The sequence below is a fragment of the Girardinichthys multiradiatus genome, chromosome 7 (genome assembly GCF_021462225.1).
Source record: "Girardinichthys multiradiatus isolate DD_20200921_A chromosome 7, DD_fGirMul_XY1, whole genome shotgun sequence".
NCBI classification, from domain to species: Eukaryota; Metazoa; Chordata; class Actinopteri; order Cyprinodontiformes; family Goodeidae; genus Girardinichthys; species Girardinichthys multiradiatus.
The window spans coordinates 49,520,791-49,545,875 of record NC_061800.1 but is presented as its reverse complement, the minus strand read 5'-3'; the positions used below and the strand labels follow the sequence as shown (position 1 = coordinate 49,545,875).

The following is a 25,085-nucleotide window of genomic DNA, read 5'->3' as shown; positions in this document are numbered from 1 at the left end:
TCCATTCACGTTGCCAGCACCACACGGCCTCCCTCCGCTCGACCTCGCTCTGCTCAGCACCAAACTTGTTGGGTTTCTATTGACTCGCCCACGGCTGGATGTGTGGCCTGAAGCCCCGCCTCCAGCCATCAGCGTCGTGAGTTGTGCTTCCTAATCATGTGACCAACATGCGTTTGCCATTTTCCCGAGCCTTGAGACGACATGTGTTGTGAATTGGCGCTAAATAAATAAACTGAATTGAATTGAAAGTTTAAGTGGAGTGCAGATGTTGCTCTTACATTTTGTAATGTAAGACTATTTTGTGCCACTGCCTTCACTGCTGCTGAATACTGATGCCTCCTACGATGCACAGAAAAGCCTGGACCTCATCGTTACGCCGAGGTTTAGACGTGCAGGTTATGGCCTGTAGTGTAGCCAGTTCGGTTGTTTTTCTGCTCAGTGACTCATACAGCTGACCAGAGAGCAGTAGTCTGTTCACGTCAGATTTTGGGCCTGCTTATCCCCAATGAGACCTGGTGCTGAGGAGGTACCAAAAAATCCCAGTACTGAAAAAGCTAGTAATGAAAACGGTCGGAAAACAGGCTGAGAGGAATGCTAAACAAGAACCCGTGCAAAAGGGTCTTTGAAGGCTGGACTTTTCAAAGTAAAATCATGTTGCTGTAATCAATGATTTTAAGTCTTTTTCAACATCTTTATCCCTAAAAGCATGAGAGTGAAACCTGCTCCCACCTTAGGATTCTCTGGCTCTTCAGGAGGTTCTGCAGACCCAGCAGGCCCTCCTTCCTCTCCGACCAGTTGGAGCTGGCGCAGTGGTTCAGGACCTCAGCCACGTCCTCCGTCTGGCGGAGATAGTGAGGGATCCCTCCGTTCCTGGAGCTGTACGAGCGCTCTGAGCAGGCGCTGGAAGCATCGCTGTTGGCGTCGTCGTCAGAGTACATGCCAGGCGACTCGTAACGCCGCCTCAACGGCTTCCTCTGCAGCAAAGAAGAGAACAACGATCAGGCAGCATCGCACAAAAATCAGAAGTCAGCAATGAGAAATGAATCTTTAAAACAACATGCAGCACATTTCTACTAATAAATCCTGTTCTTTGGATGCTAAAGAATTTATCTGCAAAACAATAAACTTGTTTTCATTTGTTTTAATCTTAAACAGCAGGCAAGCAGCGCCACAATGAGGGACACATATAAAACTTGAACTATTGCGGAGAGGACGCAAAGGGAACTGTGAAATAAGACAGACAGACTGGAGGACAGTCATGAGCCAACGGGAGTGAAGCAGCCACAGACATTCCTGTGTTTTTATTAGTGTGTGACGGCATGGATACACAAACAACATGATTAATCAATCTACCTTGTTCCTGGAGTCTCCTAACAGCTGAAACAGGACCCAAAACATCCAGAAGGATGAGGAGACAGCGGATGTTTAAGAAAGGAACAGAAAACCAAACCATCAAGGATGTTTTCTCTATTTTTTCTTAATGTTACGCTTAACCTCATCTGGAAGCAACAGGTAACTCACCAGAGCATCTGCCACAGCTGCCTCCACCTCGGTACCGGTGTTCAGGACCCTCATGGCGTTCACTGACGCAGAAATTCTCGCTTGGTGAATCAAACTGTACCGATCTGGGAAAAGAACAAGGAAGCAGTAGGGAAAGCTGATTAATGAGGGAGAAAGGCTTCCTGAAACGTACCTTTCCTACTTTAGTGGCCAAAGTTAGACTTCTTGTTGGTTCACCGACCAACAAGGACAACCAGGAAGACCCAAATAGAAGAACATGAATCCCTCAGGCGAAAACCAAACATGCACTGAGTCTCTTTTCCTTGTTTTCCAAAAACAGGAACAATCCAGGCATAAAACACAGATAAAAACAACAAACATCACGTTCTGCATGAAATATGGCACATTTACAATAACCAAAAGTTTACTGCAACCAGTAACTAAATAAAAACTAAATATTTTTATTAGGAAGAAAGAAAAGTCAGAACAAACAGCCATGCTGGAATGAAAACTTCCTGCTTCTTACCTTCTCTGCTGGATAAAACTAAAAGACTGTTAAACGGTGCATCAAGAACAGAAAATAGCAAACGGATGGATTCTAGCTGCAGCCATGTTGGGATGAACATAACAGAAGCTTACTGGTTCACCTCTAAGACACAAACTGGTGGGACAATGAGTGGGGACGAGGCATGCAGGTCACCTGACTGGCCGTGGGGTTCTGGTGTGGAGAGAGCGCTGGTTGAACGGGAGTGACGTCGGGAGGCTGCAGGAGGACAACATCCGGACCAGGAAGTCAATGGTCCACACAAGACTACGGGTCTTCCTACTTCCTACTGTTAAGCCAAAACTCTGACTGGCTTGTAAACAATGATGATAACCCTAACCCAATTACCGGGTCAAATAGGATGGCAGCACATAAGATAGGACTAAGAGAGCCTGATAACCTTTAACCTCCTCCACTCTGAGTTGTGACATATTAGTTTCCTCCACTCTTGCTCTAGAGACTCTGATGTATAATTGTAGAAGCTGCTGACGATGATGATGGTGTCACCTCTTTACTAAACGTGTCAGTTTCATTAATTAGGGCAGCAATTTCAAATCAGCTTCTCTAAAGCCAGACAAGCATCATTAGAGCACACAGAGGACCACAGATTAGGTGGAGTCAGGGTCAAAGAAGATACAGCCCCTTTTCGTTCTAAGGTTTTACTCGGAGAGCGGCCGAAACTACAGAGGAGGTCATACCACATACCCCTTTTTCCACCAGCGCGGTTCGGAGCCCGTTCCGGTTCCCTAACGTGATTCCGTGGGCCGGTGACATCACGGTTCCCGCACAAAAAACAAGTATTCTGCAGTACCAGAGTTGGACCAGAGCTCGCAGCCTGGAACCTTTTTTTTGTATTGTTAAAGCTTTATTTATACAAGTAAAAGTTTATTTATATAGCACCTTTCACAGACATTAAAGGTCACAAGGTGCTTTACAGAAGTGCACAATTATACATTAAGATAAAACAATAAAAGCACAAAACATTTTATAAAAACCATCACTATGAGGGTAGTTGTGAATATAATAGTCACAAGCCTATAGTAGCATAACTACATCCAACGCACTGGAACCTTTAAAAAGACTTGGAAAAGACCTAGGTTTTAAGTTTGCTCTTAAAAACGTCCACAGAATCAAGAGAACGTAACGAGAGCGGGAGATCATTCCAAAGCTTTGGCGCAACGGCCTGGAAGGAACGATCTCCTCTAGTCTTAAAACGGGTGTAAGAGACATTAAGAAGATTCTGATCCAATGACCTTGGCCTTCGAGAAGGGATATACGGACACAACGGGGCTCTAATATATAAGGGAGCCTGACCATGGAGAGCTTTTAAAGTCAGAACCAGGATTTTGAAGTTAAAGCAAAAAACCACTGGAAGCCAATGGAGAGATTTTAAAATTGGGGTAATATGAGCCCTTCTGTTGGTGCGAGTCAGCACCCTAGCCACCGCATTTTGGACCTGCTGCAGAAGAGACAGCTCCTTTTTGTTAAAACAAGAAAAAAGGCTATTGCAATAGTCTAAACGAGAAGACACAAAAGCATGAATGATCATCTTTGGAAACAAATCTTAGTTTCAAAATATTCCTGAGTTGGAAAAAATCAGTTCCTAGTGAGCTGCTTTGAATGATGCTCAAGTGACATCTCTATCAAAAATCACGCCCAGATTTCTTATGCTTGGTTTAGCAGACGACCTCAAGTCACCCAAATACTGGTTGATTCCAGGAATGACATCGTCTGGAGCAATCACCAGCCCCTCAGTCTTATCGGAGTTTAACTGCAGAGAGTTATCGCCAAGCCACTGTTTAATTTTCACAAGGCAGTTCTTTAAAGAGTCCAGTTTATGAATCCCAGTGGGCTTAAAGGAGCAATATAGCTGGATATCATCTACATAAAGATGATAGGAGACATCAGCAAACTCTTGAAAAATATTACCCAGGGGAAAAACATATAACAAATATAGAATAGGTCCCAACATAGAACCCCGGGGCACTCCACACACCAAATCTGCAGAGTCAGAAATAAACTGATTAGTCGAGACACTAAAACTCCTACCAGACAAATAAGACGAGAACCATGCTAGTACAGATCCTGTTAGACCGACCAGATCAAGCAATCTTCTCAACAGGATTTCATGAACTACAGTGTCAAATGCCGAAGAGAGGTCCAGCAAGACCAAAACAGTGCATTTCCCAGCATCCGCAGCCATCATAATGTCACTTGATACTTTGATCAGGACAGTTTCTGTAGAATGGTGCTTACGGAAACCAGATTGAAAATGGTCAAAAATCTTAGAACACAATAAATTGTTCAGAGACACCTTCTCCAAAAGTTTGGACAAAAACGGAAGTTTTGAAATAGGGCGGAAATTACCTAACACAGTAGGGTCCAAATTGGGTTTTTTAAGAAGAGGTTCCACGAAGGCATGCTTAAAAAAGCTGGGAAATACGCCAGAACATAATGACAAATTTATTAACTTGGTAACCCAGGGGTCAGCAACATCAAATACTTTTAAAAATAGTCCAAAATGAAGAGCATCTGAAGGACAAGAAGAAGGCTTCATCTTGGCTACCAGGCCTAAGATATCAGCCTGAGATACAGGCTTAAAAGAGGATCAGTTATGACAAGCAGGCTCAACAGCAGCAGTGCTAAGCATAGACTGAGTTGGAGGTGAAAATGTAATATTCTGGCTTTTGGAGACAAAAAACCTTAAAAGTCCATTACTGTCTACTTTGCAAAAAACGGGGGTAACAGGAACAATGGGACACACAATAGAGCTGATGGTATCAAACAAAACCTGTGGTCTCCTCTTATTCAAAATGATCAGCTGGTGAAAATAATCAGATCTAGAGTTTTTAATGGTTTCATTTAAAGAAGACATAAGTTCCTTAAGGTGCAATCTGTGGACCTTAAGTCTAGTGGACTTCCACAAACGCTCGGTTCTACGGCATAAACGCTTTAGCTCCCGAATGGTGTCATTGGTCCAAGTGCGTATGGTCTTCCTAGTCGCCAAATTAGATCTAACAGGAGCAACTTGATCCAAAATGGCCTCACAATGACTGTTAAAAGTAAGAAGAAAACTGTCCACATCATGACATTCCACAAACAATTTTGGATCAAATATAGAAGAAAACCTAGTAGCTGAATTGTCAGAGATAATACACCTCTGCGACCTAATTAAAGTAGGCTTAGGATCTGGAGAAAAGAATACATCAAACAAAACACAACAATGATCCCTTATAAGGACATCATCCACAGATAGATCGGCAATATTTAGGCCAAGAGAAAAAACTAAATCAAGGGTATGGCCTTTTTGGTGGGTGGGACCAGAGACATGTTGCACAAAATTAAACGTTTCAGTCAATGTTAAAAATTCCAATGCTTCACTAGAAGCACTATTATCAATATGAATATTAAAATCACCAATTAATACAACATTATCCAACTTAATTATCGAGGATAAAAAGTCACTAAAATCCTTTAAAAAGACAGCTGCATGACCAGGAGGGCGATAGACCAGCACACAGTGGAAATAGTCTTTGGAGCCCACGTTGACCATCATGAATTCAAACGAAGAAAAGGACTGCATATTCATCATCTTACAGGTGAAACTGTCTCTGAATACCACCGCAAGACCCCCTCCACGGCGCGAGGGGCGGGGTAACCCGAAGACTGAGCATCCATCAGGACAGAGTCCCCTTCTCTCTGCCAAGTCTCCGTAAGAAACAAGAAATCAAGGTCTCTTCTGCTAATAAGTGCATTCAATAAAAATGATTTATTTGCAACTGAACGGACATTTAGAAGACCAATGCGAGGCGATGATGACGTCACAATCTTCGCATCAACAGGACACAGCGGGATCGGTCGAAGGCACGTGGCACTGTCACACAGTCTCCAGCTGGGTCGGGAAAACAGCTGTTGTATGGCTGCCATGGACACGGGAAAGCACGTCCCCGGAGCATCCCACCAGTCGCAATCCCAGCATTTCACTGGCTCCTGAGCATCAGCTGCGGGTCTCCCAGATGACAGCGGTGAGGGTGTGCCACCACAACACACATCGAGGAGAGGAATCCACCGCAGCCACCTGGCACGTTGGTAGGGACCGGGACTAAAGCATGTCTGCATTTTACCTGGACGCCGGACCTGGAGCCACGTTTCCTCCCAGGTGCCCGAAACAGCAACAAGTACTCAGGTGAGTCGGGCGAAACAACAAAAGGAGGAGGAAAGGTTTGATTGTACTTTCCCCAATCACTGAAAAGAGATTCCATAGACTCTTTTATACCAAAAAGAGAGCTACGATCATAGAAATGTAGAGCAGAAACATATCCAGGTGAAAATCGTGCTAATGTGACCACAAATATTGCTGTAACAGTACAAAAAACTTGCAAAGGAGACGAGCAACGACAGTGGCGTGGCCAAACACAGGCGGCATCTTGCCAATTCTAAGGAAACCCTGCAGATTGAAACAAGTCAGTGAACCAAGTCGAGAGAAGAGTTTGTGTTTATTTTGTGCAAGAATTATTTATCTATCAAAACAAGGTCGAAGTTCTCCCACCTTTGGTGAAGCGGTTGAATAAACAGTGACATTTCGTGGTTCTGGTTAATAATTATCAATTATTAATGACGAATAGCTAATTGAAATTATTAAGAGCTTTGAGCCCATAATCACAACACCTGAGGACATCTCTGATTTCTATTTGTAAGTAATGATTTTGGTTAAGAAATTATTTTCCTGAATTCTGATTTTAAATTATAATTTTTGATAAATATTAATTAATCAATAATCATAATCCTTACACTCTCCTGTCATGACCTTTAACCTGCTATCTGAGGCCTGTAGAGTCTTTAGGTTGTTTCTGCCTCCCTCATCTGTTCATCCAGAGTTCTTATTACTGACATTTTGTGTACAGTGGGATGTTCTGATGTCCAGGGTCATCTCTTCTTCATGTGTGACTTAGATTTTTCCTCCATCATCCATGATGTTGAGATAATCTGTTTTCCATTGTGGGTGTCCTTATTTGAATTTATTCAGGATATCATCAACATATTGCTTCCATGGGGTTAGTCGGCAGCGCTCTGGTGCAGATGATTGCTTTTTTTCTCCAGACTTTCCATGAAAAAAATGGCAAATAATGGCTGATAACGCATCCCCCATTCTGTCAGTACATGGTGTTTCTGAATTGGAAGCATGTGGATGTCGCCACAAGTTGAAGTAACTGAGAAATGTCCTGTGCAGTGAGATTGTGCGTTTCTTAAGAGTTTTAAACATGTCAGGTATGTCCTCAGAGACAAAACAATCGAGTGAATTCCTCATCCAACTTGCAAAGCACTAAAACCACTTCTGTTTGTTGTTTTGTACCGTCCACCAGGCCCTTACTCTCAATTTTTAGATCAGTTTTCACACCTTTTATCTGATTTAGTGTTAAATACAGATAAAGTTATTATAGTGGGGGATTTTAACATTCATGTTGACACTGAAAGTGATAGCCTAAATATAGCATTTAATGCTATCTTAGACTCAATTGGCTTTGCTCAAAACATTAACAAACCTACCCACCTTTGTCTTCATTCTCTGGACCTTGTGCTGACATATGGCATTGAGTGTAAAGACATAACAATTTTCTCTCATAACCCTGTCCTGTCTGACCATTTCTTAATAACCTTTGAGTTTAATTTAACCGAGTACTCCACACCTGAAAGAAAATGTCATTATAGTAGATCATTATCAGACAATCCTGTAACAACCTTTAAAGAATCTGTTCCATTTTTTATTTTCTCATCACAGAAAAACACAGTGGAGGGCAATAATTTTGTTTCTGCCCCTTCACAAATTGATTCTTTTGTTCATAGTGTTTCTTCATCATTGCGTGATGCATTAGACAATGCAGCCCCCTTGAAAAAGAAGGTAATCATTCATAGGAGGCTAGCTCCTTGGTTTAATTCAGAGCTGCGTACTTTAAAGCACAATGTTAGAAAATTGGAGAGAAAATGGCGCTCTACACACGTAGAGGATTCCTACTTAATCTGGAAAAATAGCCTACTGTTGTATAAAAAGACACTTCGCAAAGCTAGAACAGCTTATTTCTCATCATTAATAGAAGAGAACAAGAATAATCCTAGGTTTCTCTTTAGTACAGTTGCTAAACTTACACAGAGTCATAGCTCTGTTGAGCCATCCATTCCCTTAGCTCTCAGCAGTCATGACTTTATGGGATTCTTCTTAAATAAAATTGATTCTATTAAAAAGAAAATCTTTGACATACTCCTGAAGATGATTACTTCATCCTCAGCAAGTGAGACAACATTGGAAATAACTGTAGAACCTGATCTGTGTTTGGACTGTTTTGATCCTGTGGAGCTTCCTGAGTTATCAGAAATATTAGCTTCATCTAAACCTTCAACTTGTATGTTAGACCCAATCCCAACCAAATTATTTAAGGAAGTGTTCCCTCTGATTACCAGCCCCATTTTAGATATGATTAATCTATCTTTAGTAAATGGATCAGAACCACAGGCTTTTAAGTTAGCTGTAATTAAACCTTTACTTAAGAAACCTTCGGTGATCGAGATGACTTGAAAAATTACAGACCTATATCCAATCTTCCATTCTTATCTAAAATTCTTGAGAAAATAGTTGCTAATCAAATATGTGAACATTTATACAGCAATGACCTGTTTGAAGAGTTTCAGTCAGGTTTCAGAGCTCATCATAGCACTGAAACAGCTCTGCTGAAAGTCACTAATGATATTCTTATAGCCTCAGATAATGGACTTGTGTCTGTTCTGGTTCTGTTAGATCTCAGTGTTGCATTTGATCCAGTCGACCATAATATTCTCTTAGAAAGGCTGGAATATGCTGTAGGGATCAGGGGAATAGCGCTAGGCTGGTTTAAATCTTATCTGTCTGACAGATTCCACTTTGTTCATGTAAATGATAAATCATCTTTAAACTCCAGGGTTAATTGTGGAGTACCACAGGGTTCAGTACTTGGGCCAATTCTCTTTACTATATATATGCTTCCAATAGGTCAAATTATCAGGCAGCATAGAATAGATTTTCACTGTTACGCTGAAGATACTCAACTTTACTTATCCATGAATCCTGATGAACCCAACCAGTTAGATAGACTACAAGCATGTCTTGAAGATATAAAAACTTGGATGACGTTAAATTTTTTGCTTCTAAATTCAGACAAGACAGAAGTTGTCGTCTTTGGACCGGAGTCTTTAAAAAAGAAACTTCTTAGTCAATCACTTAACCTGGATGGCATTAAATTGACCTCTGATAATAAAGTAAAAAACCTTGGTGTTATTTTTGACTAGGACATGTCATTTAAATCCCATATTAAACAGGTTTCTAGGATTTCCTTCTTTCATCTCCAGAACATCTCACAAAATTAGAAATATCCTGTCCAGGAGTGACGCTGAAAAACTAGACCATGCATTTGTTACTTCAAGGCTGGACTATTGTAATTCTTTACTATCAGGATGTCCACAAAATGCAGTTAAAAACCTTCAGCTGATTCAAAATGCTGCAGCAAGAGTTCTGATAAAAATTAAAAAGAGAGATCATATTTCTCCTATTTTAGCTTCCCTTCATTGACTCCCTGTTAAATCCAGAATATAATTTAAAATTCTCCTCCTCACATATAAAGCCCTTAATGATCTAGCTCCATCATACATCAGAGATCTGATTGTTCCATATGTTCCTAACAGAGCACTTGGTTCTCAGACTGCAGGTTTACTGGTGGTTCCTAGAGTCTCTAGAAGTAGAATGGGAGGCAGATCCTTTAGTTATCAGGCTCCTCTCCTGTGGAACCAGCTCCCAGTTTTAGTCCGTGAGGCAGACACCCTGTCTACTTTTAAGGCTAGGCTTAAAACTTTCCTTTTTGATAAAGCTTATAGTTAGAGTGGCTTAGGTTATCAGGGTGGGAGCCTTCCTTCCTCCCTGTTGGTTGGAGTAAAGGGGAGTCAGGTTTAGCCTAAACTGCTCAGTTATGGATGAGGTGCAAACACACCCTCCATTTCTGCTACCTGTATGACCTCCTTCTCTTTTCCAATGGTTATAATCAGTCTGACAGAGAGAGGTATCCCAATCCTTGTGGTTTTTAGTATAACAATGACCATCAGTGGGACCCTTTGTGAGGTTCCTTGAGACAACATTGTTGTAAATAAGCGCCGTTTAACTAAATAATCTGAACTGAAACTATCTCTGTAGTTATGCTGCTATAGGCTTAGGCTGCTGGAGGACATAATGACCACTTTCACCCTCTTCGCTACATTCTCATACTACTCTCCAATTCTGCATTATTTGCTGTTATTTCAGCTTCTAACTTTATGTTCTCTCTTTTCTCTTCCTAGAAGCTACACCTGGCCTGACTCTGTGTCTACCTGTGACACCTTTCTGGAGAGGGGCATCATCCGAGCTTCTGCAACAACTTAATGCTCACCTTCTACAGATGATCCACATGGCCCTGTCTTTCAGTGTTTAACCCTTTCTCTCTCCTAGACATGGCTACTGACTGAGCTTCTACTGTAACTAACTCTATGTTCTCTCTTTCAGACTCTAACCTTGAAAACTGGATCAGAGTTTATCTGTTCTTTCTTTCTAGATGAAACGACTAAAGGAGCTACATCCATTAACATTTACTTTTCCTTCCCATAGAAAGTACTCCTGGATCAGTGCTTCTTTGTTCTCTTTGTGTCTCTGCTCTGTTCTCTCAAACCCCCAGTCGGTCGTGGCAGATGGCCGCTCACACTGAGCCTGGTTCTGGTTCTGCTGGAGGTTTCTTCTTGTTAAAAGGGAGTTTTTCCTCTCCACTGTCGCTACATGCATGCTCAGTATGAGGGATTGCTGCAAAGTCAACGCCAGTGACTGTCCACTGTCTCTACGTGCTCATCCAGGAGGAGGGAATGCTGCAAGTCACTGACTGGATGCAATCTGCTGGGTTTCCTTAGATAGAAAAACTTTTTATCCAGTTTGAATAAATAACTGAATCTGACTGTTTAATAGTTAGGATTAACTGGAATGGATGAACCTGACTTTTGTGAAGTTGCTTGAGACGACATGTGTTGTGAATTGGCGCTATATAAATAAATTGAATTGAATTGAACTTAAAGACCATGTTGTATACAGACACAATGAACATTTTTGGAATATGAGGCCTGCAGAGCCTGTAATGGAGCTCTTTGGTTTTCGGTCACAGCTTCTGTGGTTTGGTTGAGTTAAATAATGACACATGCATAATGTAGTTTGCTGTTTATCTAGGAAACAGTTTTGAATATGTTCTGGGTAAAACCTTTAAAATGAAATGGTGTGCAACTTCTTTTTACCCCAAAGAACAACAAGGGCAGGCATTAGATGAAGCTGCATGCTAATGTAAGCAGGTTGGATAAATTTTCTCGGCTCAATGGGAAAGACAGTTGGCACAGCGATCATCTCAGCCGTACTCACCCAGAGAAGCGAAGCCCCGAGCGGGGCTAGTGTCGCGGCTGCTCTCACGACTCGTGTCGCGACTGCAGCCCTGACTCATGCTGGGACGGGGAATGCGGCTCCGGGCTAGCGTGCAGTAGGGAAGAACAGCAGGAAGAAGAGCTTTACCACACAGGCTGGCAGTCAGAACAACAAGTTAGGTGTGAACATCAGCATGCAGTTGAAGAGGATGGAGGTGAGATCCAGACAGTTAGCAGAGACATGACAATGTTAGAGAATGGGAGTTAAGCTAATAACAAAGCCCTGGTTCTGGAAGGTTTTCCCTGAGCTCCAGACAGACTGTACCAGGAAACAGACTGGACATCGTCAGTTCTTCTGACTGGTCCAGTAAATAACCACCGTGCTACTCTAAAAGGCCACCTTGGAAGATGCTAAAATGTGTTGATGTGAGCAGAATAGCTGACAGAATGGTCACTAAAAGCTTTTTCACTGAGGAGTAAAAATATTCTTTCCAGAAAACTTTCTGAATAACCTGATAACATTCCTCTGAACTGACGAAGAGTTTCCTGCAGCATGTACGAAGAAAGAACTGTTGGTAGACATGAGCTGTTAACCCTTGATGAGTGACAAATAAATCCTGTCTAGAAAGAAACGACCCCAAATATGGACCAAAATATGGACGAGACGTCAGAAAAACACACGGAGGGACTCATTCTGATGCACACTGCTGGTCAGCTGACTGAAAGAAGGCCATGACACTCCTCTGACAAATGCAGCTGTCTGTAGTTTTTTCTAGTGTGGACATTACCGGAGAACTTCATTAGATCTTTAAGATGTTCTGTTAATATGATTGAACAGTAATATGTTCCTGCAAGTTATCATAGTGTAAGAATCTGGGGCTGGACCGAGCTGGAGAACAACTACAGAGAGCAAAATGGCCTCCAGCATCTGGAAAATGGCTGCAGGAAATCTGAGCTTTGCAGCATAACACAAACCTTCATGTCTGCATCAGGAAACTGAGACAGAAAAATCCAGTTTGATACGCTGACCCGAACCTTTTTAATGACTGGTTGGTCTTGCTTTGCACACTGGCTGCACTTCTGCTCTCTGTAATAAGGTTCCTAAACAGTTCTGGTGGCAATGTTAAAGAACTCTACAAATGTACATTTCCAGAGTTCTCAGTCATAAATAGAAAACTTCAACCTGATGGTACATACTTTGGATAGGCTGTAAAAATGGACCTGGAAAAATCAGAAAGAGACAGACAGCGGTTCGGATGAATAAGAGATCATATTTCTCCTATTTCAGCTTCCCTTCATTGGCTCCCTGTTAAATCCAGAATAGAATTTAAAATTCTCCTCCTCACATATAAAGCCCTTAATGATCTAGCTCCATCATACATCAGAGATCTGATTGGTCCATATGTTCCTAACAGAGCACTTTGTTCTCAGACTGCAGGTTTACTGGTGGTTCCTAGAGTCTCTAGAAGTAGAATGGGAGGCAGATCCTTTAGTTATCAGGCTCCTCTCCTGTGGAACCAGCTCCCAGTTTTAGTCCGTGAGGCAGACACCCTGTCTACTTTTAAGGCTAGGCTTAAAACTTTCCTTTTTGATAAAGCTTTTAGTTAGAGTGGCTTAGTTTATCCTGAACTATCTCTGTAGTTATGCTGCTATAGGCTTAGACTGCTGGATGGATGGGTGGATGGATGACGCTTCTCCGGGTTGTTGTTGTTCCAGGAGAAGCAAACATGGCGGCTGTGTTATGTGAGAGCTCTGGTCCTACCGAGGCCAAGGCGGCTGGGGCTGGTCTCTCGGCTGCAGCCCTGGCTGCGAGGGATTCTGTTGCGTTTGTCTGCCGGCGTGCTGGAAGCCGATGCCATGGCTCTGGGGATCCGACCGTAGCTGCTCTGCCCCAGCAGCTTTCCTGGAGAACTGGAGCGACTGCCGGCTGTTGGGGCGACACAACAAATACTCAGCTGTTTGACAGTAGATGGATGCTTTAAATCTCAGGGCTGTGCAGCAACACTAAGGCAGACAGACTGTTTTGTCTTCTCCTTTAGAGAAACACCCAGTGACAGTGTGGAGATACATGGAACTCTAAGTATGCAGTGGAACCAGTGTGAACATAAAATGGCTGCAACAACAAGAAAAGAAGAACTGAACTCTTGTCTCAGACTGAAGGAACGTAATCCTAAACAAGCATGTGAACAGTGACTGAATCATGCAGCTGCTGGTGACACAAACAGCTAGAGGAGCAGGAAGACGTGCACAGTTTGGTTTATGTGAGGGCAGGTTTAAGGATGAGGCTCTAGCTGATTGGATGAAGCTGAGGCCTTACCGATGATGGGATTGGCTGATCTGGATCCTGGATGATGAAGGCAACAGGCAGGAGGACAGGATGGAAATTGAGAATGGTCAAAAAGAGACAAAGGGTCTTATGTTTGTTGAGTTTTACCCAGCATGCAGACTGGGTTGGTGTGGTGCTGTTCATCACCCAGACTTTAATAAAACACACACACACACATGAAGTGCTGTGCATGCATGGTGCATAAATAAATAAGAATCAGGTGAGAAACATGTTCAGTAAAAGATAGAGAGAACATCAGAGCAGATCTTTATTTTATACAGACTTACGTTGAGACTGGGAGACCACTTTAGCTCGACTTCGCCCCCTGCTGTCCACCACTGACGGACTAGCTCCGCCCACGCTGCCAGAGCTTTGTCTTCTCGTACGAACACGACCTAGATGACGAACCAGGAGACACACAAGAGAAGAGCTTTTCACCTTTGACCTGTAAGAGATGCTGGACCAGACTAGAGACATCTTGGGAGGCAGGATGAGAAAGACCTTCATGAGGAGAGGAAGACAGACAAACCTGGGGCTTTGTGTACTAAAACAGCTTTCATGAAAACATCCAACCAGAGATGGATCTCAGGCATACAACCACAGACTGACTGAAACAGATTTGATGTTTTATCCAACAGCTCAACATTCTGGCTGCGAAAAATACAAGAAAATATATTTAAGATTCAGTAAAAAGGAAAAAACGGAGTTCAGCTTCTAGTCGACCAAGCTGTAAGATGTAAGCAGCTGACTGACGGGAAACGAGCCCTGAGCAGAGAGGAGAAGAACACCCAGAGTCCAGAGACATCTGGAGCATCTTCTACCAAAACTTTCAGCTTGTAACGAGGAACATCTGCTGGATCTAAACAAGCTGAGATAGGGGAACCTGAAGAAGAACACGTGATATCTGTGGGTGAGGCAAAGAAAGAGCGCTGCCACCTCACCTTTGTATCGAAATTACCCTGAACTGCAAGCAGGAAGTGAAAACTAGACAATAAGATTAGTGTTATCCTGCTAAACTACATTCACCGGCCACTTTATGAGGTACACCTTGCTTGTACCGGATTGGACCCCCTTTTGCCTTCAGAACCGCCTTAATCCTTGGTGGCATAGATTCAACAAGGTACTGGAAACATTCCTCAGAGAGTTTGGTCCATATTGACATGATAGCATCACACAGATGCTGCAGATTTGTCGGCTGCATCCATGATGTGAATCTCCCGTACCACCACATCCTAAAGCTGCTCTATTGGATTGAGATCTGGTGACTGGAGACCATTTGAGTCCAGTGAACTCATTGTCATGTTCAAGAAACCAGTCTGAGATGATTCGTGCTTTATGATATGGTGGGTTATCCTGCTGGAAGTAACCATCAGAAGATGGTTACACTGTGGTCATAAAGGGATGGACATGGTCAGCAACAATACTCAGGTAGACTGTGGCGTTGACACGATGCTCAATTGGTACCAAGGGGCCCAAAGTGTGCCAAGAAAATATCCCCCACACCATTACACCACCACCACCAGCCTGAACCGTTGATACAAGGCAGGATGGATCCATGCTTTCATGTTGCTGACACCAGATTCTGACCCTACCATCCGAATGTTGCAGCAGAAATCAAGACTCATCAGACCAGGCCACGTTTTTCCAATCTTCCATTGTCCAGTTTTGGTGAGTCTGTGTGAATTGTAGCCTCAGTTTCCTGTTCTTAGCTGACAGGAGTGGTACCCGGTGTGGCCTTCTGCTGCTGTAGCCCATCCACCTCAAGGTTCAACGTGTTGTGTGTTCAGAGATGCTCTTCTGCATGCCTTGGTTGTAACGAGAGGTTATTTGAATTACTGTTGCCTTTCTATCAGCTCAAACCAGTCTGGCCATTCTCCTCTGACCTCTGGCATCAACAAGGCATTTGTGTCCACAGAACTGGATCACTGGATATTTTCTCTTTTTCAGACCATTCTCTGTAAACCCTAGAGATGGTAGTGGGTTAAAATCCCAGTAGATCAGCAGTTTCTGAAATACTCAGACCAGCCCGTCTGGCACCAACAACCATGCCACGTTCAAAGTCACTTAAATCACCTTTCTTCCCCATTCTGATGCTCGGTGTGAACTGCAGCAGATCGTCTTGACCATGTCTACATGCCTAAATGCATTGAGTTGCTGCCATGTGATTGGATGATTAGAAATCTGCGTTAACGAGCAGTTGGACAGGTGTACCTAATAAAGTGGCCGGTGAGTGTATGAGACTACAACCAGCTCACAGTGCAGAACTACTTTCTTCATGAGCATCCCCCTTAGAGATGTAGCAGGAGGTCTGACATCTAAACGCTCAGGTCCGTCATCAGACTCTCACTTCCTGTCGTGGTGTCACTAAACACAGATACAAAACTGCATTATTATAGCTTCAGATCAGAGGAATATTAGAGTAGGAAATAAAACAGAGTTCAAACTGTTCTGTTCTGGGCTCAGCCTAATCAATGTGCTTGATTCACCTCACTGTTCAGGTCTGATCCTAGATTAGGAACGAGCTGCTGCAGCCAGAACATTTAAGGTGGACTGGAGGAGGTCACCTTACCCGGAACACCTAAGGCAGAATACTGCACAACAAGCCAGGAATAGCTTCTGGTGACAGAGATAATGGCTTGTAGAGCCAAAAATAAGTCACATTGAGGCGAAAATGGAGCAATTACAGCAGCGTTTTATCAGCTCAATAGAAGCTGCTGCGGGTTGTCGGTCTGTCCTAATCCAATCCTTATTTATTGAAACTTTTAGGTTTCTCTGGACCTTGGCTGTTTTAATTAAACAGAATCCATCCAGATGACGCCGCTGTGAGGATTGAAGGCACCAAACACCATCCTCACGGCGTCAAACAACATCACTGGACCCCATCGCTGTGCGAGGAACAGAACTGGAAAGGTTACAGAGGAGGAAATCCATGCAGACAGTCCATGCAGAGGTCCACAGAACCAACAACAGCTTTGAGGGATCAAAAGGGGTGAAGAGAAGACAAATGAAGTGAACACAGAAGGTTAGAATGTTCAACAAAGACAGACTAGTACGTCTCTACGTTCATGCTCTCTCCGCCTCCAAACACACAGACACAGGATCCTTACCATCACTTTTACCAGGAGCGCCGTCTTTTTAAGAAGGCAGAGCAGCAGAGAGCAGGAGAAGAGGTGTAGAGGCGAGATGTTAGCAGCAGTTGAAGCAGAATTGGAGGAAGTGGGTAAGCAAGAGGTGTAATGGTTATTATCAATCCACTGCAGGGAAACGGGAGGGAGACAGGCATCTTAATGGGAAAACTGGGAGCTTCATTAGCTTAGACTGCTGCTAGAAACCATCCTGAACAGTTTTATGGGTTTCCATCACTCCAAGGAGGCCACGCAGACTCATTAAATGTATTTATCAAATGTGTCAGTGTGGGATTTAAACAGTTCCTGTTGACAGAGCAGTCTAATAACGCCAAGAATCATTAATATTCCAAGTCAGGCCCATAAAAGCCACTGATTACGGGAGAAATGTCCTCATACTTCATGGTGACCAGGAGTTAAGGTGAGCAGGCATGGCCCAAAGTTCTGCAGTTCCAGTTACCATTGTTTTACATGAATGTGCAGAATGATCAGATGAATCTGCTGCAAGGCGTTTATGAGCTACAAGGTTTAGGTCATAGAAAAACATGCAGCTTTCATCACTTTGCATCAAAGTGGGAACTTTAGCTGCAGTGAATGAAGGCTTCAGGACATCCAAAAGGATCCAGCAAGCTCTAAGACTAAAATCAGATTACCACCAGTGCAGAGCTTGCTCAACGCTGGCAGCAGGCAGGTGGGTGTGAGTTCATCTACAGGATGTAGAGCAAGATGGTCAGAAATGAATCCACTTCTGCCCAAGATAACCTTCAAGGATAAAGTCTGCAGGAAGAAGGACAGCAGGACCAAAGCCAACGTCTTATGTCTGATGATTCCTCCAGAGTGCTTGGGACTTTCTGGAGAAGAGAAGCTAAGAGCTGCCATGAGTTCTTTGTGGAGCCAACAGGGAAGCATCCTGATCCAATCCATATGCTGGGTTGGTTCATCTCCAAGAGGGCGGTCTTCTGTGGTTCAAAGGTCAGAAGATTTAAAGGAAATATTCTGATAGCTGCTCATCCTTCTAGCCGTGTCTGCAGTTTCCAACCATTCTGATACAATAGATTCAGTGACATCGGGAACCAGGACGTCAGGAAAATTTTGAACAAAAATGACAAACACTGAGCAGGAAGCGTTCCTTTCTTCAGAATACTTCAGAGTTTTCAAATAATCAGAGCAACACATTTAATTAGATCCTTTGGCTAGGATTAACAACTAAAAGGCCTAAATCAGCACCGTTTATTGCAACTGATCCCAGGTCCCTTAATATAACAACACACTATTAATTCTAGGAGTGGTCAGGCCGGCTGATTTTGCACAAATCCCAGCATCTGGTCAGAGATGGCTGTAGGGAAAAAGATGGACGGTTTACCTAAAGAGGCGTAGGATCCTGGGGGGAGGGCGGCAGCAGAACTGAACGGCGAGGAGGCGGGAACGCTGGAGAGGCGAGACTTGGCACTGGAGGCGGCGTTCACGTCGATGTCGCTACGGGAACGCTGGAGGGAGCCTGGTGTGGTGGAAACCCTGGTGCTCACCAGTTTACCTGGACAGGGACAGAGAGGAGACACTTAAAGCCACTGCTGTGGAAGACACCGTTCTGGACAGGTTCTAGTCCAAACAGACGTACTTCTTGTTATGCTGCCTCCAATGACGCTCCTCACAGATAAAGGTCGGCTGGAATAAAGCAAAATGGAAGTTTATTAACATGGAAAAATATGAGGGAATGTCTGGATTTACTTTGCAGAAATCAAACTGTAAATATATCTGAGTTATCAGGAAACAATATTAATAATAAAAAACTGTAATGACTTTATAAAAACCAGAAGGGACGGGGGGAGGAAAACAAACAGGACAGATAGAACCTGGACCTCTTGGTTCTTACTTTAGGCTCTCCTGTGAAGATGAGGAGGACCGGTCCGACTGTGGCAGAGACACAATGCTGTCCGAGCTCTTCAGGTGAGACTGGAGCGCCTTCTGATAGGTCGACTCCAGCGCGTGGAACAGATGCTCGGCCTCCCGGCTGTAGTGACCATGAAAACCCCAGTAACACCTGAGACGGAAAACAGATGAGTAAGAGGCTTCCTCCATCTTCTTACACCAAACACCAAACTCACGCTGGAAACGCACATACCTCCTTGCAATGGATCTTGCCTCTGAGTCAGCATCGTGTATTCCTTTCCTGATAGTCTCCGTCAGAACAGCAACATGTCTGGGATAATAGGGAAACATGATGAGGAAATCCGTAAAGATCAAATCTCAGTTTAGGATCAAAATAAATGGAGTAAAACACCAAATCCTGCAGAATCCCACTTTATTCCCACCATGATCTGCAGTCAGTGTGGCCACCCTCTGGGCTTTCTTCGTGCTTTTTAATGTCTCCCCTCCCGTTGTCATGGTTACGGGAATGGTTACGGCTGGAAGACCCAATGATGAAGGCTCCCGCAGGATTCAGAAATAAATCTTGGCTCATCAGGAGCTCACTGAATCGATGCTTAACTGACTCAAATGTCATCATGGGAGAGGAGGGAGGAGAGGGGGCCAAAAGCCTCCACTCCCTTTAATCCAAACTCCTGAAGGATGTGAATATATGGAGCATTATTCCAAAAGCTCATGCAGAACTTACCTCTCCAGCGTGTTTGTGTGCCATTCCTGCAGCATGAGATCTAGGAACTCATAACAGCGCCTGGAAGGAGGATAAAAGCAAACATGAAGACCTCCAGAGCAGATGAGGAGCTGAATACTTTGTTTAACCCAACACCAGTTAATTAGAAAGCTGGGTCACCACACAGTTACAGCTACTAAGAGCTTCCAAGTAAGTAAGTAAGGAAGGAAGGAGAAAAACGTATGGAATGCTCCAGGGAGTGCTGATGAGAAGATCGTTTATTGAAAGGAAGGCAGTGAAAAGGAGCTCTTACCTCCTGACCGCCACAGACTTGGAGGTGCAGTTACTGGTGATGATGGGGATGAGACGTGGGTAGTGGGTGTGCTGGAAGAGAACAACACAGGTGTAAGTGTCCACATCTACAGGCTTGACACTGCCTCCTGGTGGACCGGAGTCTCACCCTGAGGATGAGGCGGATGGCAGCCATTCCTGACGTGGCCATGACTTTGGCGCTGTTGGGTACCAGGTTCAGCAGGATCGGCATGACGCTCTCCGCTCCATGGTCAAACTTGTTCTGCAGGACTGAAGACAAATGTCTGATGGAGACAGAAACACAACAGTGTTTAATAACATCAGTGCTGCAGTGCAGGTCGGGATTTACCGGGGAAATTAAAGTTGGGATGAATCCTAAAAGTCTATAATTACAATGCAATAAACTGGACTTAATAACAGAATGAATGAAGCAGCACGATCCAAACACACATGAACCCATCACCTGGCTAATCAAAGCAAAGGCTGCAGGTTTCCCTTAAGGCTGGATTGATTCTAGCTCCAGTCCTCATGATCCGACACAAAGCTGCAGACATCTGTGAGCTGTTACTTTACTCAGCTGAGGCAGATTCAAAAAGCACTCTGAGAGAGACTCTGCTTCTCTAAAGTCCCTCTCAGTCCTTCCATCTGTGGTCTGCAAATGTTGTGGATCAGCGAGACGAGATACAGCATCCAAGCTGACCCACTGCTGTTAGGCTAGACTGAGATGTTACGTGAGCTGAATCGCAGACTGGATGTGATCCTTATACAGGATCGCAGACAGGTTGCGGTTCCTGGACTCAGTGGAAATGGGATAAATCTTGGAGAAAGTTGTTCGCTCGGATCTGGCGAAAGACCAGGAATTTGGCTGTTTGGATTCGCCTTTGAGAAGAACCAGCGAGACTCTCAAGGCTGATGGAAAATTAAGAGTCAGTTTAACCCAAATAATTATTGTTTTTCTGAATCTGGCTCCCCTGCACGGCCTTGATGGCTGGCTATCTTCAACTTCTCCTAGAAGTTATGTAACCATGACGCTCTGCTCCCTCTGCCCCCTCCCTTCCCTGAGAACCTCTGTGGACCTGCTCAGAACTTTGTGGCCAGTTGATGAACATTCCAACGTACCATCAAGGACAATGGCCTCTGGGACAGTGCTTCATGGACTTACTTGCACACACACACTTACACACACACACATGCTCAAGATAAACATATGCACCCCTCACACCACCTTCACCGTTCCCAGCATGATGTTGTTTTGTCAACTTGTTGCTTCTTTGTTCTGAGGTTTTTTACAATCTCAAACTGTATCCTGCTAAGGATAAAGTGTGAAATATGATTTATTTCCTCTACTTTCCTAATGTGGTCTCTTTTCTCATCTAGCAAGGGCAGCGCCTGTGAGTGGGCAGCAAAGCCTCGGTGACCCGTCTCCCATTGTCTTATGTCATGATGTCTGTTTGGATGGGTTCTACTGGACTTCTAATGTCCCCTCGGGGATCAATAAAGTATCTTTGAATTGAATTGAATTCAGAACAGAACCGTCTGTGGGTGGAACCAGACAGCAGAGCAACCTGCAGATCTGAGAAACCCGTGGATCAGCAGAATCTGACAGAACATGAGGGAGATGCACCGCCAGTCTGCAAGAATGCATTCAGAGCCAGATGAGGAGATCAGTCAGGTATACCAGCTACAGGAGTTCCAGCCACACCCAGGTGGTTCCTCAACTCCAGCTGCATGCTCTGAAAGCACACTCCTGTGATCTCTCTGGATGGATGGGTGGGTGACAGGAAGGAAAGCAAGAGGAATCAGGAAAAGTGAACTCTTGACTTGTTTTCAGAGTGAATTCCTAGTTTTCTTTGTGATGCAGCTAGCATTCTGTACGTCTGCAGATTCTTCATACCCAGTCTGGACCCAGTCCAGTCTGTAATGTTTCTAGATGACTTAAACATGAAGCTGTGGTGATAGCAGGATACATGTAGCTGATCAATTCATCAAGCAGCTGCTCTTTAGATGCATATCTGCTCGGTTCCACCTCATCTGGGTTCTATTAGAATCTTGATGATGGATGCATTTAGGTTGTTTGACTCGCGAGCAGCACGAATTTTCAAGCAAAGCAAAACCTAATCAGTTCCAGACCCCTGGTTAATGTCAGCCCTGGCACAAAAGGAACATCAATTAATGACACATGATAATCCATTCATCAGATAGTTCATTTCTCCGGCTGAAATCATTTTAATGCAGCAGAGTCTGTTTAAAGGTGCCCCCCTCTTCTTACCCCAGGGTGATGCAGGCTTCACGGACCACCTGGGAGCGCAGGTCTTTAGCAGACAGCTTTAAGGACCCCTCCAGCAGCCGCAGCTGCTGAGGAAAGCCTTCATAGTCAGTAGCTCCGGCCAAGATGAGTGAACGAACCTTCTTCAGCTGCAACAGAGAAGAATGTAACTCAGCTGTGGATTCATCAACACAAGGTGTATGCTGGATGAAGAAGAGCTGCCTTACTGCAACCACCCGGTGCTCCCAGTCGTGTTTATCATCAGACAGAACTTCTCTGATCTTGGTCAGCTGATCCTCCATCTCTCTGTTGGAGTAGATCTGCACAGCAAACAGAACCAGAAGGCCCACAGATTGTCATTTATCTCAAATATCTTGTTGACTTTCAGCTTTCAGTGGACTTTCTGTCCACCATATTAACACTGAATAAAATGGGTTGTTTTAAGGTCACTGGGTTGGACCAGTGACCTCAAAACAGTTGAAATATGCTGGACTTCAGATCTCCGTAGGATGTAACAGGTATTAGGTCCCTCTGAATCATTGCTGAATCAATGCTCTCAACATGGTAACATATTTTATTACATCATTTCAGGTCAGGATTGCCCATAAAATCAACCAATTCCATATTTAAAAGTACCAGACAAAAGTATGAAGTAGGTCACTATCATTGGTCAACATACCTGGATTGATGGCACATCTTCAAACGCTTTAATGAAATCCTCTTCATCAACAGCTCCAGCGCCTGCTTCTTTACCTTCACATACAAGATGTTTGAAAGAATGATCCTTAGCTTCTTTTTCCTGAGCCTAATTTACAAAGTGCAGCCCTGAGCCTGTCCCTCACCTGTGGGCTTTGTAGACGAAGCAGAACTGGGTCTTTTTACAGAGCTTATCACCGTCCTCCTCCCACCAGGAGGCGCTTTGGAAGAGGAGGAGGAGGACCTGCCTCCATCGTCTTCATCCTCAAAGTTTTTATCTGCAGAAGAAGAAGCTGATTTAGAGGTAGAATAACTGATGATTAGGGTGATGGTTCCATTTCACAGACCTGACTGCTCCATGATCCATCTGACTTTAATCAGGACTGACTATGTTCATTGTTGGGATTATGATTATTGATTGGATAATCTTGATCAATAATTATAATTACAAATCATAATCTGACAAAATCAATTTCTTAACCATAAATCCTCATTTACGAATCGAGACCAGAGAGGTTTCTGGTGTTGTAATTGTGGCTCGACGCCTCTGACAATTACAACCGTTAAATACTCCGTAATAGTTAATAACTATTAACGGAGATGTCACTGTTTAATCGACCGTTTCTGCCGAAACGTGTGGAACTTGAACCTTATTTTGACTGACACATCACTTTTTGCACACAATGAAACACCAAACGCTCTCTCTTTATCTATGTGAATATTTATTAATTTTCACCTACTCAACATGCAAAATTCTACAAACACAGGGGTAAACAACATCTAAATAAGCAAAATCAACAAACGGTAGTGGGTATGTATGGAGTCAACCAGCAGTTTATGGCACAACAGAGGAAAGGAGAAGATATGAAAAGGGGGGTGTGGTGATGACTGGTGGGGGGTTGGAGTGCAGCTTAGAGTCTTTTTTTATGATCTTCTGATCATAAAACTTCCCCCCTTTACTCCTGAAACAAAGGATTGATAACTTTTGGCGGCAAGCTAGCACAGTGAGATTGAAGACAAAGGTAAAATGGAAAATTTTACCATGAGGTCGTTTTAACAGTCCAGTCTTGCAACGCACCTGCGTTCAGATAGTAAACACAGACAGCTCTGGGGAACACGGCGGATCCCGATATTACATAACACATCAAAGTTTCAAACAAGCAAGGTTACATGCACATATTATTCAGAACACATGAGATCCTAACCAGCGATTCTGATCGCTTCTACAACCTCTGACCCTGCCCAGGCCTTCTAATAAAGAAATAAAAAAAAGAAATGGGTTTTACTTGTGTCGTCTTCTTTCTGAGTGAGGGAATTCGAGCGAGGAAACGTGGGGTTGAGTTAATTGTGCGTCCACAATTAACTTCAGGGGAACAGTCAGTCTTTGTCCTTTGGTCTTCTTGACAAAAAGGAAAAATATGATCTGACCATCAAAGTCGACTTGAAAATGAAACACGGTAGCGGTTCGTCTCTCCGAAACTCCGTGTCTCCAGTTACGTGTTAACTCACGTCTTCGATCGGCAAAAGTGAAATCTCTGGCCTTCTTAGTCCAAAAACTTCAGTTATGAATAGTTCGTTGTCCAACGAGAGAGAATGAATGAAACTCTGGACAGAGTTCTTCTCTTAAAGTGACGCTCTTCGATCCCTGGATGTGGTTTCCAGCAGAAGGCAGTGTTTCAAACATGAGCGCCTCCTATATAGCATCCTGTGACGTCAGACTGGGGATGCCCAGTCATATCAGTCGCAATGCTTGATGGGATATGTAGGAGTGGGCTGTCCTGGGTACAAAATGGCCGATGCCATTGGAGGGGCACAGTGACGTCCAACAACGGGCAGATAATCCAATACTCAGCAAACAAGTGGTCCAACATTCCCCCCTAGGTTCAAAGGGTGAGATGAATCGCAGTCTTTGAAGCTACTGGGACCATTCTGTCCTTTGCTGAGCAATCAGTGATCCGTGGCGAAGCAGAACAAAACAAAATTGTCTCTGTGTTACTCAAAACCTACGACTGGGCAGGATAGAGGTTAGCCTGGGCAGGACTAACTCTGACTAAACTCATTCCTTTCTACATTGTTCAATGAGACAAATACAGGACAATACATTCACATTATCATTACATTCTTTGGTCATCAGCTTTGGTAATCCTGAGACAAAGTGAAACAATAACAGATATCGTACATATATATGTATATATAAGAATAAAAGGAACAAACAAAATCATGGTTCATAGCTTATTCATCCAACTTCTATTAGGCACTGGACCCTGGCTGTGTCG

At 43.7% G+C, this 25,085-nt stretch overlaps 1 protein-coding gene across 25 annotated transcripts in view; it reads right to left on the bottom strand.

Annotated features, from left to right (window-relative positions):
* The window catches only part of clasp1a (cytoplasmic linker associated protein 1a), a 98,250-nt gene that overhangs the window by 23,719 nt on the left and 49,446 nt on the right, over positions 1–25,085 (bottom strand). For 9 of the 25 annotated variants that reach the window (XM_047371313.1, XM_047371317.1, XM_047371321.1 and 6 more), the window contains 20 exons: positions 22,956–23,087; positions 22,793–22,866; positions 22,341–22,433; positions 22,117–22,262; positions 19,996–20,131; positions 19,849–19,919; positions 19,557–19,616; positions 19,065–19,142; positions 18,816–18,983; positions 18,561–18,607; positions 18,306–18,476; positions 16,925–16,948; positions 14,105–14,212; positions 13,809–13,835; positions 13,254–13,418; positions 11,493–11,597; positions 2,201–2,263; positions 1,522–1,625; positions 1,354–1,377; positions 730–974 (listed from right to left, as the gene is read on the bottom strand). In XM_047371313.1, the coding sequence (XP_047227269.1) occupies positions 730–974; positions 1,354–1,377; positions 1,522–1,625; positions 2,201–2,263; positions 11,493–11,597; positions 13,254–13,418; positions 13,809–13,835; positions 14,105–14,212; positions 16,925–16,948; positions 18,306–18,476; positions 18,561–18,607; positions 18,816–18,983; positions 19,065–19,142; positions 19,557–19,616; positions 19,849–19,919; positions 19,996–20,131; positions 22,117–22,262; positions 22,341–22,433; positions 22,793–22,866; positions 22,956–23,087 (2,041 nt within the window). The remainder of the gene's footprint in view (positions 1–729; positions 975–1,353; positions 1,378–1,521; positions 1,626–2,200; positions 2,264–11,492; positions 11,598–13,253; positions 13,419–13,808; positions 13,836–14,104; positions 14,213–16,924; positions 16,949–18,305; positions 18,477–18,560; positions 18,608–18,815; positions 18,984–19,064; positions 19,143–19,556; positions 19,617–19,848; positions 19,920–19,995; positions 20,132–22,116; positions 22,263–22,340; positions 22,434–22,792; positions 22,867–22,955; positions 23,088–25,085) is intronic. The other 16 variants (XM_047371319.1, XM_047371337.1, XM_047371338.1 and 13 more) reach the window with 9 other exon arrangements.